The sequence below is a fragment of the Apis dorsata genome, unplaced genomic scaffold (assembly GCF_000469605.1).
Source record: "Apis dorsata unplaced genomic scaffold, Apis dorsata 1.3 scaffold_741, whole genome shotgun sequence".
In the NCBI taxonomy this organism is placed as follows: domain Eukaryota; kingdom Metazoa; phylum Arthropoda; class Insecta; order Hymenoptera; family Apidae; genus Apis; species Apis dorsata.
This window is the reverse complement of record NW_006263902.1, coordinates 23,585-38,516: the sequence shown is the minus strand read 5'-3', so window position 1 is coordinate 38,516 and position 14,932 is coordinate 23,585. Positions and strand designations below refer to the sequence as shown.

Genomic DNA, 14,932 nt, shown 5'->3' with positions numbered 1-14,932 from the left:
AATTTCTTTTGAAATCATAGCAAAAAAAAAAAAAAAAATTAGAAACACTTTCTGTGTACAATGGATGGTCCCGATTCGTCATACTCTTGTTTCGAGATCCACATTTGCTGGAACGTACTTAAGCTGGCCAAGATCGAACCACCGATCCAGACCGAGTATTTCCTTTCCGGAGGCGCGATTATCTTGATTTTCATTGTGGATGGAGCCAGTGCCGTTATTTCCTTTTGCATTCTGTCCGCAATACCCGGATACATGGTGGTACCGCCCGATAGAACCGAATTCGCATACAAATCCTTACGAATATCAACATCGCATTTCATAATTGAATTATAAGTTGTTTCATGTATCCCGCATGATTCCATGCCGAGGAAACTTGGCTGAAACATTGCTTCTGGGCAACGGAAACGTTCGTTTCCGATAGTAATCACCTAAAATTAATCTTAATTAATTCGCCAATTTAAACATTTTAGAAGTTATATCAAATAATCAATTTTTAAATATATATTTTTAATTGTATATAAATTTATTATAAATGCAGATAGATCGGAGAAAAATTATAAATGATGTATAAGTTAAAATTACCTGACCATCTGGTAATTCATAGCTTTTTTCCAAAGCACTTGAACCAGCAGCCGTAGCCATTTCTTGCTGAAAGTCCAAAGCCACATAACACAATTTTTCTTTAATATCTCGAACGATTTCACGCTCTGCGGTAGTGGTAAAAGAATATCCTCTTTCCGTTAGAATTTTCATAAGATAATCCGTTAAATCACGACCAGCCAAATCCATACGTAAAATTGCATGCGGTAATGCATATCCTGGATCAAATAGAATTTTTCATTGTATTTGAAATGATAAAATTAATATATGTATCATTTTTTAAACAAAATTGTATAAAAATTTACAAGAATTTTGATAAAAATATTAAACTTTAAAATAATCATTAAAAAATAATTTTTATATTACAATATTTTAACAAAAAATTTGTAAGAAAAATGTAAGAATTTATTATATTTATAAATAAGATAAACTTTTTTCTCAATTTTTATTTGAATTAAAAAATAAAAATTGAATAAAATTTGGATAATTAAATATTTCAAATAAAAAAAATGAAGAATACCATTTTCATTTAGTATGTAAAAATATCTTGTCGCGATAAAATTACACAATATTGATTATAAAAATATATAATTTTTGTAACAAAAATATTTATTTTTTTAATATTATTTTTTTAATATTATAAAGAAAAGTAAATTAATATAAAAATTAATGAAAACTATGTACTATATTAGTAAAAGGTTTTAATCTTATAATATAAATTACATGAATTTTAAACAAAAGAATATGATTCAAAAAAATAATTTTTTGATTGAAATAAATAAAACGTACCCTCGTAAATTGGTACTGTGTGTGAAACTCCATCTCCGCTATCTAGAACAATGCCTGTAGTGCGTCCTGAAGCGTAAAGTGATAAAACAGCTTGTATGGCGACATACATTGCTGGAGAATTAAAAGTTTCAAACATAATTTGTGTCATCTTCTCTCGATTAGCTTTAGGATTCAAAGGAGCTTCAGTCAGAAGAACGGGGTGTTCTTCCGGAGCAATCCTTAATTCATTATAGAATGTATGATGCCATATTTTTTCCATATCATCCCAATTTGTTACAATACCATGTTCAATTGGATATTTAACTGTTAAAACACCTCTTTTACTTTGTGCTTCATCTCCCACATAACTATCCTTTTGTCCCATACCAACCATAATTCCCTATTATAATTATTTTTATTGTTTTCAGAATAAAAATAAATTTTTTAATTTGATTTTTCAAATTAAAAAAAAATAAAATAATAAATATTAATTTTTCCTTGTAAATTTCTTATAAATTTAAATATTGAATTTTTATTATATCGAATTTTTAAAATTTAAAAATTGTATAATTTGATAATATTAAGAATATTTTTTTTAATTATAAATTATGATAAAAACACAATTATTTTATAATTATATATATATACACAAAGAAAAATTATTTATGAATTTGATAAATTCTTGTTAATTTTCAGAAAAATGAATAAAATTAAATTAATATTTTATAATATAAATAAATTAATGAATAATTAAATTTATTAATTATTAATTATTAATTATTAATTATAAATTTTACCTGATATCTAGGTCTTCCAACAATAGAAGGGAATACAGCACGTGGAGCATCATCTCCTGCAAATCCTGCCTTACACATGCCTGATCCATTATCTACTACTAAAGCTGCTACGTCGTCATCACACATTTTAAATCAAAAATTATTTTACTTGTATACAAAAAGATTAAAGTTGGTTGCCAAAAATAGTAAAAAGCTTTTTTGACTAGATTTTGCACTATCTCGACAGTACATTGACTTCTTTAATATTGTTTCTGCTGAAGAATGGAGCTCCTTTATATTGATGCCCCCTCTTTTTATACTACCTCTATGCATTCATGCCTATATATTAAATAGTTTCTAGCACTTCAATGAATTAGTATATGTACAAGTTAATGTAATGAAGTAATTTTCGTACATTGTATTTCTATAATTCCAAATAAATATCATTGATATTTAAATCTAATTATTTATTTTATTATTTATATTTTTATTGATAATAAATTTGTTATAATTAATATAATTTAATTTAAAATTTGAATAATAATTGTATTAATAATGCAATATTTCTAACATATAACAGTAATGATATGATTATATTTAATATAAAAGTTGAAATAAATACTTTATGATAGAATTTAATTGGTTTTTTATATATGCCAATTAAGAGATTGTTACTAAAGTTCATACAGACTTTATAAGAAGTAGAGCATACAAGGTATTTCCGCGTCTCTTTAGCAATGTTAAATTTTGTTAACTAAAATAATTTAGATTACTTCATTTGTATTCATGAACAAGTAAATTATAATTTATCAATGAAAGTGAAAACCAAACTTTTATTTTATTAAATATATATGTGAAGAATTACAAAATTAAATAGTCTATACATAGACAATTTATTAAAGAAAGAAAAGAATTTTTCTTCCTTGTATATAAATTTTTAATTGTATTTAAAAAAAAATATATTTTATATACAAATGTTTATTGTTATTTTAATTTTATTTCATTTTAGTTAATTATATTTATAGAAAATGGAAATTTCAGTTTACTAAGTCTTCCAGAATTAACGCATTTTAGAGATTCACTGTTCCATAGAATAATCACTATGCAGAATCTCGTTATAATCGGTGTATTACATTCGTTAATTAACTGTTCGACTAATCCTCATAATTAGGCCGTGAAATTAAGTATCTAATTTGAATTAGTTGTATATTCTATTTTTAATCGTTTCTTTTGGAGTGTAAAATGATAAAAGAATATAATATTAAATTTATTATAAATTGCAAATATTAAATATAAATATTTTTAACTCATTTCAAAGATAGACATTGTATAGGTAAATAAATAAATAAATTTATTTTTTATTATTTTTCTTATTCTTTTAAAAATTTTTTCTTTGTCAAATTAACTAATTTTAAATTACTATATTTACAAATGAAATTATAGCTATGATTATTTATTTTTAATTTACATTTTTTATTTATCCCAAAGACCAATTTCTTTCATTCTTGTTTGGAAATATTTTTCTAAAGCATTAGCACATCGATAATATTCAGTATCGGGACTGTTATATAAACGACAATTAGTAAAAATTCGTGTCATATCTGCAATAAATAATCTTCTTGTAACATAATATCTAGCTTTTAATCGTTCAGTCATAGTTTTGAGATCTGAAAAGTATAAAAATATAAATTACTAAAAATTTCATTTTTATTATTTATTTTTATTATTAATAATGATTAATAATAATTTGAATTCTCATTATATTTACCCATTGGATATTTAATATGATCATAATAATCTGGCACATCATTTTTATCCACAGGCTTTAAAAATGGCCATGCTGTACTGTGGTTTTTTACACTATTTAAAACATTTTTTAATGCATTATATAAAGAATCTGTGATATCTAAGCATGCTTCCATTGGTTCTGGTCCTTGAGTTCCTTTAGCTACTCCTCTTGTTCTTGTCTGAGCATAATTTTTCCAACCAGTTTCACGAATACCAGGAATAGACTCTACTGGAATTCCTCTAACACCTTCTTTGAAACATGTTAAACCAGGATGGACTTTTTGTATTTCCTGTTGTCTTTGATGAATTAGCTTTTTAATAATTTCTTTTTGTTTTCGTATAACAGCCGTGAATTCAGTATATACAATTTTTGCATTTAATTCACAATGCATTAATGTTGCACCCTCATAATCCTTAATATATCCTTGATACATCGATCGAGGTAATTTTATATCTTTACTAAATCCTTGTTTTTTGAAATATCCAATTGCAAATTCATCCGCAAATGTAAGAAAATGTAATATATTATTTTTTATATGATAATCTTTAAGCATGTTCATTAAGTGTGTACCATAGCCTTTAACTTGTTCTTCACTGGTAAGAGCACAAAATACTATTTCTGTAAAACCTTGAGTGGGAAACATTCGAAAACAGATACCACCAATTGGTCGACCATCTTTTATTAGGGCTAATGTTTTATGTTTTCTATAAATAAAGAAAATATTATAAAAAAATGTAATCAAAAAAATATACTTATTCTATTATATAATATACTTATTATATTATAGTATACTTAACGGGTCAAAAACTAATTGAGATATATATTCTTTTGGCATTTTAGGTAATTGATGGCTAAATACATTATGTAGTCCAATTAACCAAAGCATTGTTTGTTTAGAAACTGGTTGTGTTAAACTGTTTCCAACTACATGAAATTCTATAATCTTTCTGCTTTCTTCAATTTTAGCAGTTTCATCTCGTGGAACATTTGGTGGAAATACTGCATCAGGTCCACACATATAATTAGGATCATTAATGGTTGCAACAATTTCAGCAACTGTTTCTTCTGATAAATCTTCAAAAATTTCTTCATTTTTTCTTCTTTTTACATCTGAACGACCTTCAGAATGTGATCTTTTTTCGTGAATTTTTTTTATACCAGGACTTATATTAATTGTTGTATAATTATCTTTATCATTTGGTGGAACAGTGACTTTTTCAAATTCACCTGTTCTTCTTGTTTGATTTGCTTTTGATTCCAAAGCAGATTGTAAATAAGTAGGAGGTACTTGTTTGTAATCAGGATCCCAGATTGGTGAATTATCAGAATAAATTTCTGTTTCTAACATTGATAAGAATCTAAAAAATTAAATCAAATAAATATATTATACATCAATTAATAAAATAATATGAAACAAAAATGAAAAGTTTTATATACTTAGGAAAATGTGTTAATACTATTACTCTTTTCTCTGGTGCCAATTTATCTCGTTCACTATGACATTTATCTAATAATTGTCTAGAAACAGGTTTAAAAACAGCTTGAACAAATGTTCGTCCAAAAACTAGAGATGTATCGTAATGAGGTAATGAATCACAAAATGCTGGTATATGACAGAACACAAGCCAACGAGTATGATTGATTTTATATGCAGGAGCTTCCTCTGCACTGATTGTGCCTCTTCTAGCACTAAGTGGATCAAAGTTCCAATGATTTAAGCAATGTAAAAACATCTTTGCCATATCACACATAGCTTGCATATCTCTTTGTGGTAAATGACCATATTTATAAGCAACAAAATTCATTACTGCTTTTGCAATACTAGGTCGTTCAAAAGGTGGTTGTCCTAAAGGACCTTCTATTATAGGTTTAGTCATAGATTGTATACATTTTCTCAAAAGTTTATATAAATAGAAATAAACTTTTTTCGTATCAGGATCTTCTTCTTTTTGTAATCCTAGAAAAATATTATCAGCATCTATGACCATACATAATAATTTATTGATTTCTTCTTCTGATTGATTAGTTAAATGTGAAACATGATTTTCTAAAACATGTTTACAACTTTTACAAGGATCAAAAAAATTTATAACAGGTTGTTGTGAATCATTTTTAGATTTAGTTATTATTTGAGAATTTTTCCATCCAATACATTTGCAATCATCAACTTTACATGCACTATATGTTGCAATTTTTAATATTTTTTTCATTTGTGGTAAATTTAACATTTGTTGTTTTCTTTGTTGTATTCTTTGCAGATTATTTTGTCGACTACTTTGTTCCTGAGATCTGGCAGTATTTGATTCTCTACTATTTCCTGCATGTTGTGATGTACTAGTTACACCATTTTCTTCTAATGATTGTAATGTTGAGTTACGATTTCCTTCTTCTGTTGTCATATTTTTGCTAAATGAAAAGTAAGAAAAATAATTTAAAACTTATTTAAAAAAGTACATAGTTATTTATAATACATAAATTTTTATAATATATAAAATTAAAAATCTAAAAATAAAATAATGCAACTTACAAGAATAAATTACGAGAATAACCCTGTAAATATATTTAGAAGATTAATAGTATAATACTATCTTTGAATAAATTAACACTTTAACATAATATTATATATGTATAATTAAAGAAAAATTTTATAAAATTGATAATATATTTATAGCATAATATATGATTTTCAATATTTATTTATAATACCATAAATAAGTATAAAAGATTAAGAATCGTAGTAAATTAAATTGAATATGACGCTATAGTGCCATCTATCCCATAAATAGTAAATTAATTCTTTCGTTCATTCAATATCTAACAAGGTTCTAAAGATCTCTCATTGTAAGTACAATTAACTTTTATGTTAAATGTAATATGTAAATTTTTTTGTTATAAAATATTCTAAATTTTCTAAATATTATTTCACACAATTACAATTTGATTTAATTGTTCGAATATGCAATTTCTATGAAATTTTAATTACATGTTTTGATTATATGATTCGTGCTCGATAAGTCACGAGTAAAAACGCTTTCGTACCTTTTCGTCTTACAATATCGCTCTTATATTATTTTTTGCAGAATTCTTAAGGTATTTATTATATTGTAATTATTAAGTATTCATATTATATTTTATTTTAAAATGTAAATAATTTAAGTTTATAAAATTTTTAGAATAATAAGTTGATCATATTTAGGTTTTGATTGCGTGTCAATTCAATATTGTATCAAAAGAGATTTATAAGCATAACTGTATTGTTGTTATATTTATTGTATAATAAATTATAACGAAGAAAATATTTCATAAATATACTCATTAGAAAAATTATGGCTACTTGGGATGGTTCTTACTCAGGACCAGATGATCAAAATTGTTACGTTTATCCTGATCAAAATGTTTCTGGAACTACAACAAGAAACTGGACATTATTTCCTAATAATATAAATAATGATTATTTACAACCTAATCACGAGTTTTATGTACAAAATGAACCTATATTTGAACAAAATAATCCAAATACTTTCTATCAATCAAATACAAATGTCATGTCAAATTTATTGACCACAAGTACTTATCATGATCATGTAACAAATTCTGTAGGTAATACAGAAGTATTAAATAATCAAGAATATTTTCCAAATGTTGATTCTCAACAATGTTATATATATGAAAACAACTGGAATTCTGATTATGATTTATTAAAGAATAAGATAAAACATGATTCTATAAAAAGAATTAAAAAGACTTCAAGTAACATAACAAATCATTCAAAATTACATGTTATGGCACAAGAATTTGTACCAAATAATAAAGAAGATGATGATAGAAAGAAAAATAATGAATTATTAAATACAAAATCTATTAATGATTCAGATGTTTGTGTTAAAGAAAATAACAAAAAATCAAATAAATATTTCTTTTGTAATGCAAATAGACATGAAAAAAAATATAATAACAAAAGAAGTTCTAATTATAAACCTAAAGAAGGACAACAAGATCAATGTTATAAAAGAAATACAAATACAAATTCTTATCCACAACAAGTGAAGACACCTTATAAATTTCTAGGTAATAAATATTTTACGAACAAATATTATTCGGGAAAATCTCAAATAAATTCAAAATATGTAAATGAAGATGCATCAAATAAACGTACAATGAATAACAATGATGCTTGTAATAGTAAAAAAGATTCTTTTACAAATTTAAGTAAAAGAGAAAGAGAATCATCAAATATAAATAAAAATAAAAATTTATCAAATGAGGACAATGATGAAAAATCTATTATTGCTGATAATATACAGTCTAATGATATTTCACAATCTCATAATCTAATTAAAGAATTAACTTACTATAATTCTGGCTTAAAACAAACTTATAATAATCACAAAAGTATAAGAAAATATAATGATAGATATAATAGAGAGGAAAATTATAAAGAAAAACAATTTCAATATCAAGGATATAGTAGAGAAAATTATTATAAAGAAGATAAATTTAAAGTAAAAAGCCAAATATGTAACAATGGAGAATATAATGAATATAAAGAAAATTTTAGTGAAGAAACTGGATTAGAAACAAAAGAAGTAAAAGAAAAAAGACATAATTACCAGGGATATAGCGGGTTTAAAGAACATAATAAAGAAAGTAAAATGGAAATTTTTAAAGAAAAAGATAAAAATAAACATTATGTATTTGGAAATAAAGAAAAAGGAAATGAACATTGGCGAAATAAAAGAGAAATTAGCGAAAGAAATAATATTCAAAAACGAGGACAAAATAAAAGATCACCAATTGGTATGTATATAAGTTAAATTTTAATTTAATATATTATATATTATATTATATATTATACTTTTAACATAATTGCTTTGTTATATAGATGATGATGCAAGTCAAAGAGAAAGATTAACAGAGCAGCTGAATAGGGGGCAATTGGAATGTTTAGTATGTTGTGAATATATTAAACAAAATGATTATATTTGGTCATGTTCTAATTGCTATCATGTTCTACACTTAAAATGTATTAAAAAATGGGCAAAATCATCGCAAGCTGGTAATTAATTAATAATTATAATTAATAATATAATAATTATACATAAATAACTATAAATAATTAATATGAATACAATTATAAATAATTGTTTGCATTGTTATAGAAAATGGATGGAGATGCCCAGCATGTCAAAATGTTAATTTAATAATTCCTGAAGACTACTTTTGTTTTTGTGGTAAAACAAAAGCACCTGAATGGAATCGTAGAGATGTTGCACATTCCTGTGGTGAAATTTGTGGTAGAATGTTGTCAAAAAATAATTGTCCTCATAAATGCACTCTTTTATGTCACCCAGGATCTTGTCCACAATGTACTGCAATGGTAGCAAAATATTGTGGCTGTGGTAAAACTTTGCAAACAGTGCAATGTAGTGTTCATAAATTATTATTGTGTGATTCCATATGTGATAAGAATTTAAATTGTGGCAGACATAAATGTCAAAAGAAATGTCATCATGGAGAATGTGCAAATTGTGAAGAAACAATAACACAAAGTATATTTTTTTAACTATAATTTAATATTAATTAAAATATTAAACATTTAATTCTGATGATAAATTTAATTTTCAGAATGTTTTTGTGGTAAAAATACAAGAGAAATAACTTGTCAAAATAATATTTCACTTACATATTCTTGTGAAACAGTTTGTGGTAAATTATTAGAATGCGGCAATCATACTTGTACAAAATTATGTCATGCAGATGCTTGTGAATCTTGTTCTTTAATTCCTGAAAAAATTACAACCTGCTGTTGTGGTCAAACACCATTAACAGATAAAAGACAAAGTTGTTTAGATCCAATTCCTATATGTGAAAAAATATGTTCGAAAAATTTAAAATGTGGACAACCCAGTGAGTAGTTTAAATTAGAGATACTATACATATTTCATTAAGATAAGAAAATTATAAGAAATTGTAATATAATATATTATTTGTAGATAATCCTCATAAATGTAAAGCAAGATGTCATGAAGGAGATTGTCCTGTTTGTGATTTATCTACAGATGTTAAATGCCGTTGCGGAAATATGGATAGAGAAATAGCTTGTAAAGATTTGATATCAAAAGCTGATGATGCAAGATGTGAAAAAAAATGTATAAAGAAAAGATCTTGTGGCAAGCACAAATGTAATCAATTATGTTGTATAGAAATAGAACATATTTGTCCATTAATTTGTTCTAAAACTTTAAGTTGTGGTAGACATAAATGTGAACAAAGATGTCATAAAGGTATTAAATTATGTTAATTATAGACAAATTTCAAAATTAATTTTTGTAATTAAAAAAATTTAAAATAGTTTGTAATGGAAAGAAAAAATAATACGTGATAGTTTGATATATATTACTAATTCAACTTTGAGCTATTATTGTGTATAAAAACTTAAAGTAATATATTTTAATATAGGGAGATGTCAACCTTGCTGGCGTAGTAGTTTTGATGAATTATATTGTGAATGTGGATCTTCAGTGATATATCCTCCTGTTCCATGTGGAACAAGAAGACCTGTATGTGATAAACCTTGTTCTCGCCAGCATTCTTGTGGGCATGAAATATTGCATAATTGTCATAGTGAAATAACTTGCCCACCTTGTACTGTTCTCACTCAAAGATGGTGTCATGGTAAACACGAATTACGAAAAGCTGTGCCATGTCATGTTAATGAAATTTCATGTGGTTTATCATGTAATAAACCCATATCTTGTGGTCGACATAAATGTATTACTATTTGTCATCCTGGACCATGTGAAAAACCAGGACAACAATGTTCTCAACCTTGCACTACTTTAAGGGAAATGTGTGGACATATTTGTGCTGCTCCATGTCATGAGGGTAAATGTCCAGATACACCTTGTAAGGAAATGGTTAAGGTAATTATTTAAATTTGTTTAAAAAAATAAGATTTATTATTTGTTTGTATGTTAAAATATAAATATAACGAATTTTTATAATATTTTTATATTATAATTTTATTGATAAAAATCATTTTTTACAGGTGACATGTCAATGTGGACATAGAACTATGTTTCGTGTTTGTGCCGAAAATTCTAAAGAATATCAAAGAATAGCAAGTAGTATATTAGCTAGTAAAATGGCTGATATGCAACTAGGGCATTCTATTAATTTGGAAGAAGTGTTTGGTCAAGGAGTAAAAAAACAAAACCAGTTAAAAACTTTAGAATGTAATGATGAATGTAAAATAATAGAACGAAATAGAAGATTGGCATTAGGTTTACAAATTATAAATCCAGATTTAAGTGGAAAATTAATGCCTAGATATAGTGATTTTATGAAACAATGGGCTAAAAAGGATCCGCATTTTTGTCAAATGGTTCATGAAAAATTAACAGAGTTGGTTCAGTTAGCAAAGATTTCTAAACAAAAATCACGCAGTTATTCTTTTGACAGCATGAATAAAGATAAGCGTCATTTCATTCACGAATCTTGTGAACATTTTGGTTGTGAAAGTCAGGCATATGATCAGGAGCCAAAAAGAAATGTTGTTGCAACTGCTGTAAAAGATAAAGTAATTTCTTTATAATATTTAAACAATAAAATTAAATTAATTTCACAAATTAATTTCCTGATTTTATAATTATAGTGTTGGTTACCTAGCTATAGTTTATTAGAAATTGTACAACGAGAAAATGGTCAAAGAAAAGTTCCAGGTCCAATGTTAAATACTACAAAAACTGATGGATCTGTGAAGTAAGTAGCATATATATTATTTTAAAAAAAAGAAAAAATAAATGAGTATTATAAATATTAAAATATCATATCATAATTTTCTAATTACTTTCTTTTTTTTTAGGACAATATTATCACTGCCTGCGAAAAAAACTCAAAAACCAGACACATCAAGCATAAAAACATCAGAACCAGAAATAGATTATTTTGATTATCAAGGTTAAGATTACTATCTCTGTATTATGTAAAATGTAAGTAATATAAGTGATACAATTAATGTCATATTAGATAAAAATGTGTTGTTAAATATATAATTGATTAATTAAACATTTTAATAACATTTATTCTTTATAAAAATATATAACATTATTATAATATTATTGTTTAAATTAATGCTGTTCAATTTATGAGAAATGCGAATTTGTGCGACTTTATTTTCTACTATGTATATTATCATTTTCTATCAAAAGATAGAAGAAGTTCAGAAACAAATTATTAAATTAAATATAATTAAATGTAACTTTTTCTTTTTTCTTTTTAAAAATAAAAAATAAAATTATTCATAAAACATTAATAAAAAATACTTTAATAATTACATAGTGTTGTCTCATTAGCTATTTTCAGCAGGAAAGAACTATTGGAAAAAGTCTAATTTGAATGGAAGCAATAAGAGAACAAATGATGGATATTCTATTGTAAAATAAAATTTTTATTTGTTTTTCCATCTCATTTCTACTACTTTTTCCAAAAGAGAATTTTTATGATAATTTACCGAAACATAACATTACCATGACGATAATACTAATACAAATGATTCCTACTAAGGAATCTATATTAAAATGTATAGAATCAGAATATAAAAATTACAATGTTATAATAATAAAAATTATTTTAATTTAATAATGCAGTTTTTCATCCTCATTAAATGTAATAATCATTGATTAATTTTTAATATTGTTATAATAAAAAAAATATAATTACAAGAAAATATACATACATAAAGTATATACATAAAGTATATATATTTTTTTATAAAGTAATGATTAAAAGAAAAAGATTAATCTAAATTGCTTATGATTTTATTCATTTATTTTTAAGATTATTGAGATATATACAAAATATAAATATAAAAAAAAAGTATTTTCTGATTTTTATTTTTGTTTATAATTTTTTTGGGGAAAAGTTGGTTATATATACAAATTAATTATTGCAATAATTTTATAATGATATTATGAATACAATTTTATTGCTATCAAAAATTATATAATAAAGATTTATTTAAAATCTAAGGAAAAAGATTTTTGATAAAAATTATTGCTATATTTGATTTGAATATTATTAATTAAAGAGAAATATATATAACTCAAATAATTTTATTGAAATCTTTTTATTTTTTTTTTATTCTAATTTTTCATTCTGTAGATCATTTAAATTTTAGTAAAGATACAATTTTATATTTAAATACATATATAATATTACATTTCATAAAATTTTCAGAGAAATAGTTTATAAAGAAGTAATCTCTACACTTTATTTAAATTATCTTAAATTTTTATTATTATGCAATTATTCATTTAATTTTGTATGACAATTTTTCATCTGACATTCATTGATAAAAATAGTAGTTTATTGTATACTATCATCTCAAACAATATTCATCAATTCAATTAAAATATTATTTGTTATTGTACATATATTGAAGTGTATATAAATATTAATTTATCTGAATAATTTTAAAAGATTAATTTATGTAAATTAATCTTTGTAAACATTTTATATTGATAATACAAGTATTTGGCACATTAAACATTTATCTATGTTATTCCTAAACAAATAGTGAGACATTTCATGCTTGTGTAAGTATAATTATTTACATTATATTTTATGCATTTTTTTCCATGATAATGTGCTATTAATGATTTGAATATATTTAATTCTTCAAATCTAAATTTTAATAATGTAAATAACATTAAAAAAATAATCATTTTAATATATGATGAAAATCTTCTGATTTAATATATTTCACATATTAAAATTTCATATGTATAAATTACACACATTCTCTCTCTTTCTGTTTCTCACATATATCAGCATACAAAATATATAAAAATACTATTTTTATTAAAATGATGAAATTATATCATTTTGACAAATAATTTTAATATTATACAGTAATTGATATTATTATATAAGAATATAAAAATATGTTAATATAAAATATTTATAATTTTAATATAAAAGTAATGAATAATTTTCCAACAATTGTCAGATTATAAAAATTATTTAAAAAAAACTTAATATTTTTATACAAAAGGATTTATGAAAAATTAAATAACAAATAACATTTTTACAAACTAGTAATGAAAATTATCCAGTCTCTTATCTCATAAGGTAGTTTGTTATATTGTAACTTGACACTTACATAAGCGTAAAATGGCCTCCTATTCTAGACACAAATTGTATATCACATGTAGGATCACAACACTGTTACAACTTGCATTTGTAAAGAGATTAATTATATATCAATTATAAAGATTTTTTGAACATTTAGTAGTAGGGCACTTCAAAGATGAATTGATATTATTATTGTTTATTAATTGGTGCAATAAATATAAAGTAAAAATTTTTTATGAGTGGTTTATCTATTATTACAATACTTTTTTATTTTTTATATACAAATTTTAGGTTTTTATTTTTTTAGGAAGTTTAATTTTTTTGTAAAGATTCATTATTCTATTTTGATATAAAAATTTTATCTTTGTTTTAAAAAAGAAGAAATTAAAAATATTATCAAAATAATTTAAAAATTTAAAAGTATTTAAGAATTAATTTAATTTAAAAAATAGAAACATTTTTTAATCAATAAAATGTATTCTTTAGAAGAATATTTTCTGTGTAAAATTTTTTTAAAAATTTACTTTTATATATAATTTTTGTTAGAACACGTATTTATTCAGTTTAAAATAGTATATTGATCTATTGCTATATTCATTTAAATAATATTTTAATTAATTATTTAATTATTTTTAATTTTTTCATAATTAAAATTATTATTTAATTATATTTTATTAAATTTAAATTTAAGAAAAGAATCTTTTATATTTCATTTAATAGAATTATATATTCATGTTTTTTTATTAGTCATAATTGTAAAGATTTTAATAATTGTAAAAACAATATAATAAATATTTTTTTGTAAATTGTGGAATAACAATTTAAATAAAATTTAATATTTTAAAAATATATTTAAAAATATTTT

The 14,932-nt window shown here is 23.4% G+C and overlaps 3 protein-coding genes across 7 annotated transcripts; 1 reads left to right on the top strand and 2 right to left on the bottom strand.

The window, feature by feature from the left end:
- Positions 1-6: 6 nt before the first annotated feature.
- LOC102673828 (actin, clone 403-like) lies at positions 7-2,322 on the bottom strand. The gene is made up of 4 exons (XM_006622704.2): positions 2,166-2,322; positions 1,390-1,768; positions 583-818; positions 7-428 (listed from the first exon to the last, which is right to left on the bottom strand). The coding sequence occupies exons 1-4, from the start codon at positions 2,289-2,291 to the stop codon at positions 39-41; spliced, it is 1,131 nt and encodes a 376-aa protein (XP_006622767.1). The 5' UTR covers positions 2,292-2,322; the 3' UTR covers positions 7-38.
- Positions 2,323-2,761: 439 nt separating this feature from the next.
- On the bottom strand, positions 2,762-6,694 carry LOC102673700 (histone acetyltransferase KAT2A). Of its 3 annotated transcripts, XM_006622703.2 has the most exons (6): positions 6,461-6,694; positions 5,371-6,339; positions 4,731-5,291; positions 3,913-4,637; positions 3,613-3,811; positions 2,762-3,379 (listed from the first exon to the last, which is right to left on the bottom strand). In XM_006622703.2, the coding sequence occupies exons 2-5, from the start codon at positions 6,330-6,332 to the stop codon at positions 3,618-3,620; spliced, it is 2,442 nt and encodes an 813-aa protein (XP_006622766.1). In that variant the 5' UTR covers positions 6,333-6,339; positions 6,461-6,694; the 3' UTR covers positions 2,762-3,379; positions 3,613-3,617. The 3 variants fall into 3 exon arrangements, with proteins under 3 accessions (XP_006622766.1, XP_031369655.1, XP_031369656.1); XM_031513795.1 differs by lacking the exon at positions 2,762-3,379 and having other exon boundaries at positions 3,399-3,811; XM_031513796.1 differs by lacking the exon at positions 2,762-3,379 and having other exon boundaries at positions 3,399-3,811; positions 6,640-6,658.
- On the top strand, positions 6,653-12,190 carry LOC102672460 (protein shuttle craft). Of its 3 annotated transcripts, none has more exons than XM_031513793.1 (10): positions 6,653-6,774; positions 7,130-8,730; positions 8,816-8,989; positions 9,093-9,482; positions 9,559-9,840; positions 9,927-10,217; positions 10,393-10,856; positions 10,982-11,512; positions 11,588-11,694; positions 11,798-12,190. In XM_031513793.1, the coding sequence occupies exons 2-10, from the start codon at positions 7,260-7,262 to the stop codon at positions 11,895-11,897; spliced, it is 3,810 nt and encodes a 1,269-aa protein (XP_031369653.1). In that variant the 5' UTR covers positions 6,653-6,774; positions 7,130-7,259; the 3' UTR covers positions 11,898-12,190. The 3 variants fall into 3 exon arrangements, with proteins under 3 accessions (XP_031369653.1, XP_031369654.1, XP_006622755.1); XM_031513794.1 differs by having other exon boundaries at positions 6,700-6,774; positions 7,253-8,730; XM_006622692.2 differs by having other exon boundaries at positions 6,760-7,023.
- Positions 12,191-14,932: the final 2,742 nt, after the last annotated feature.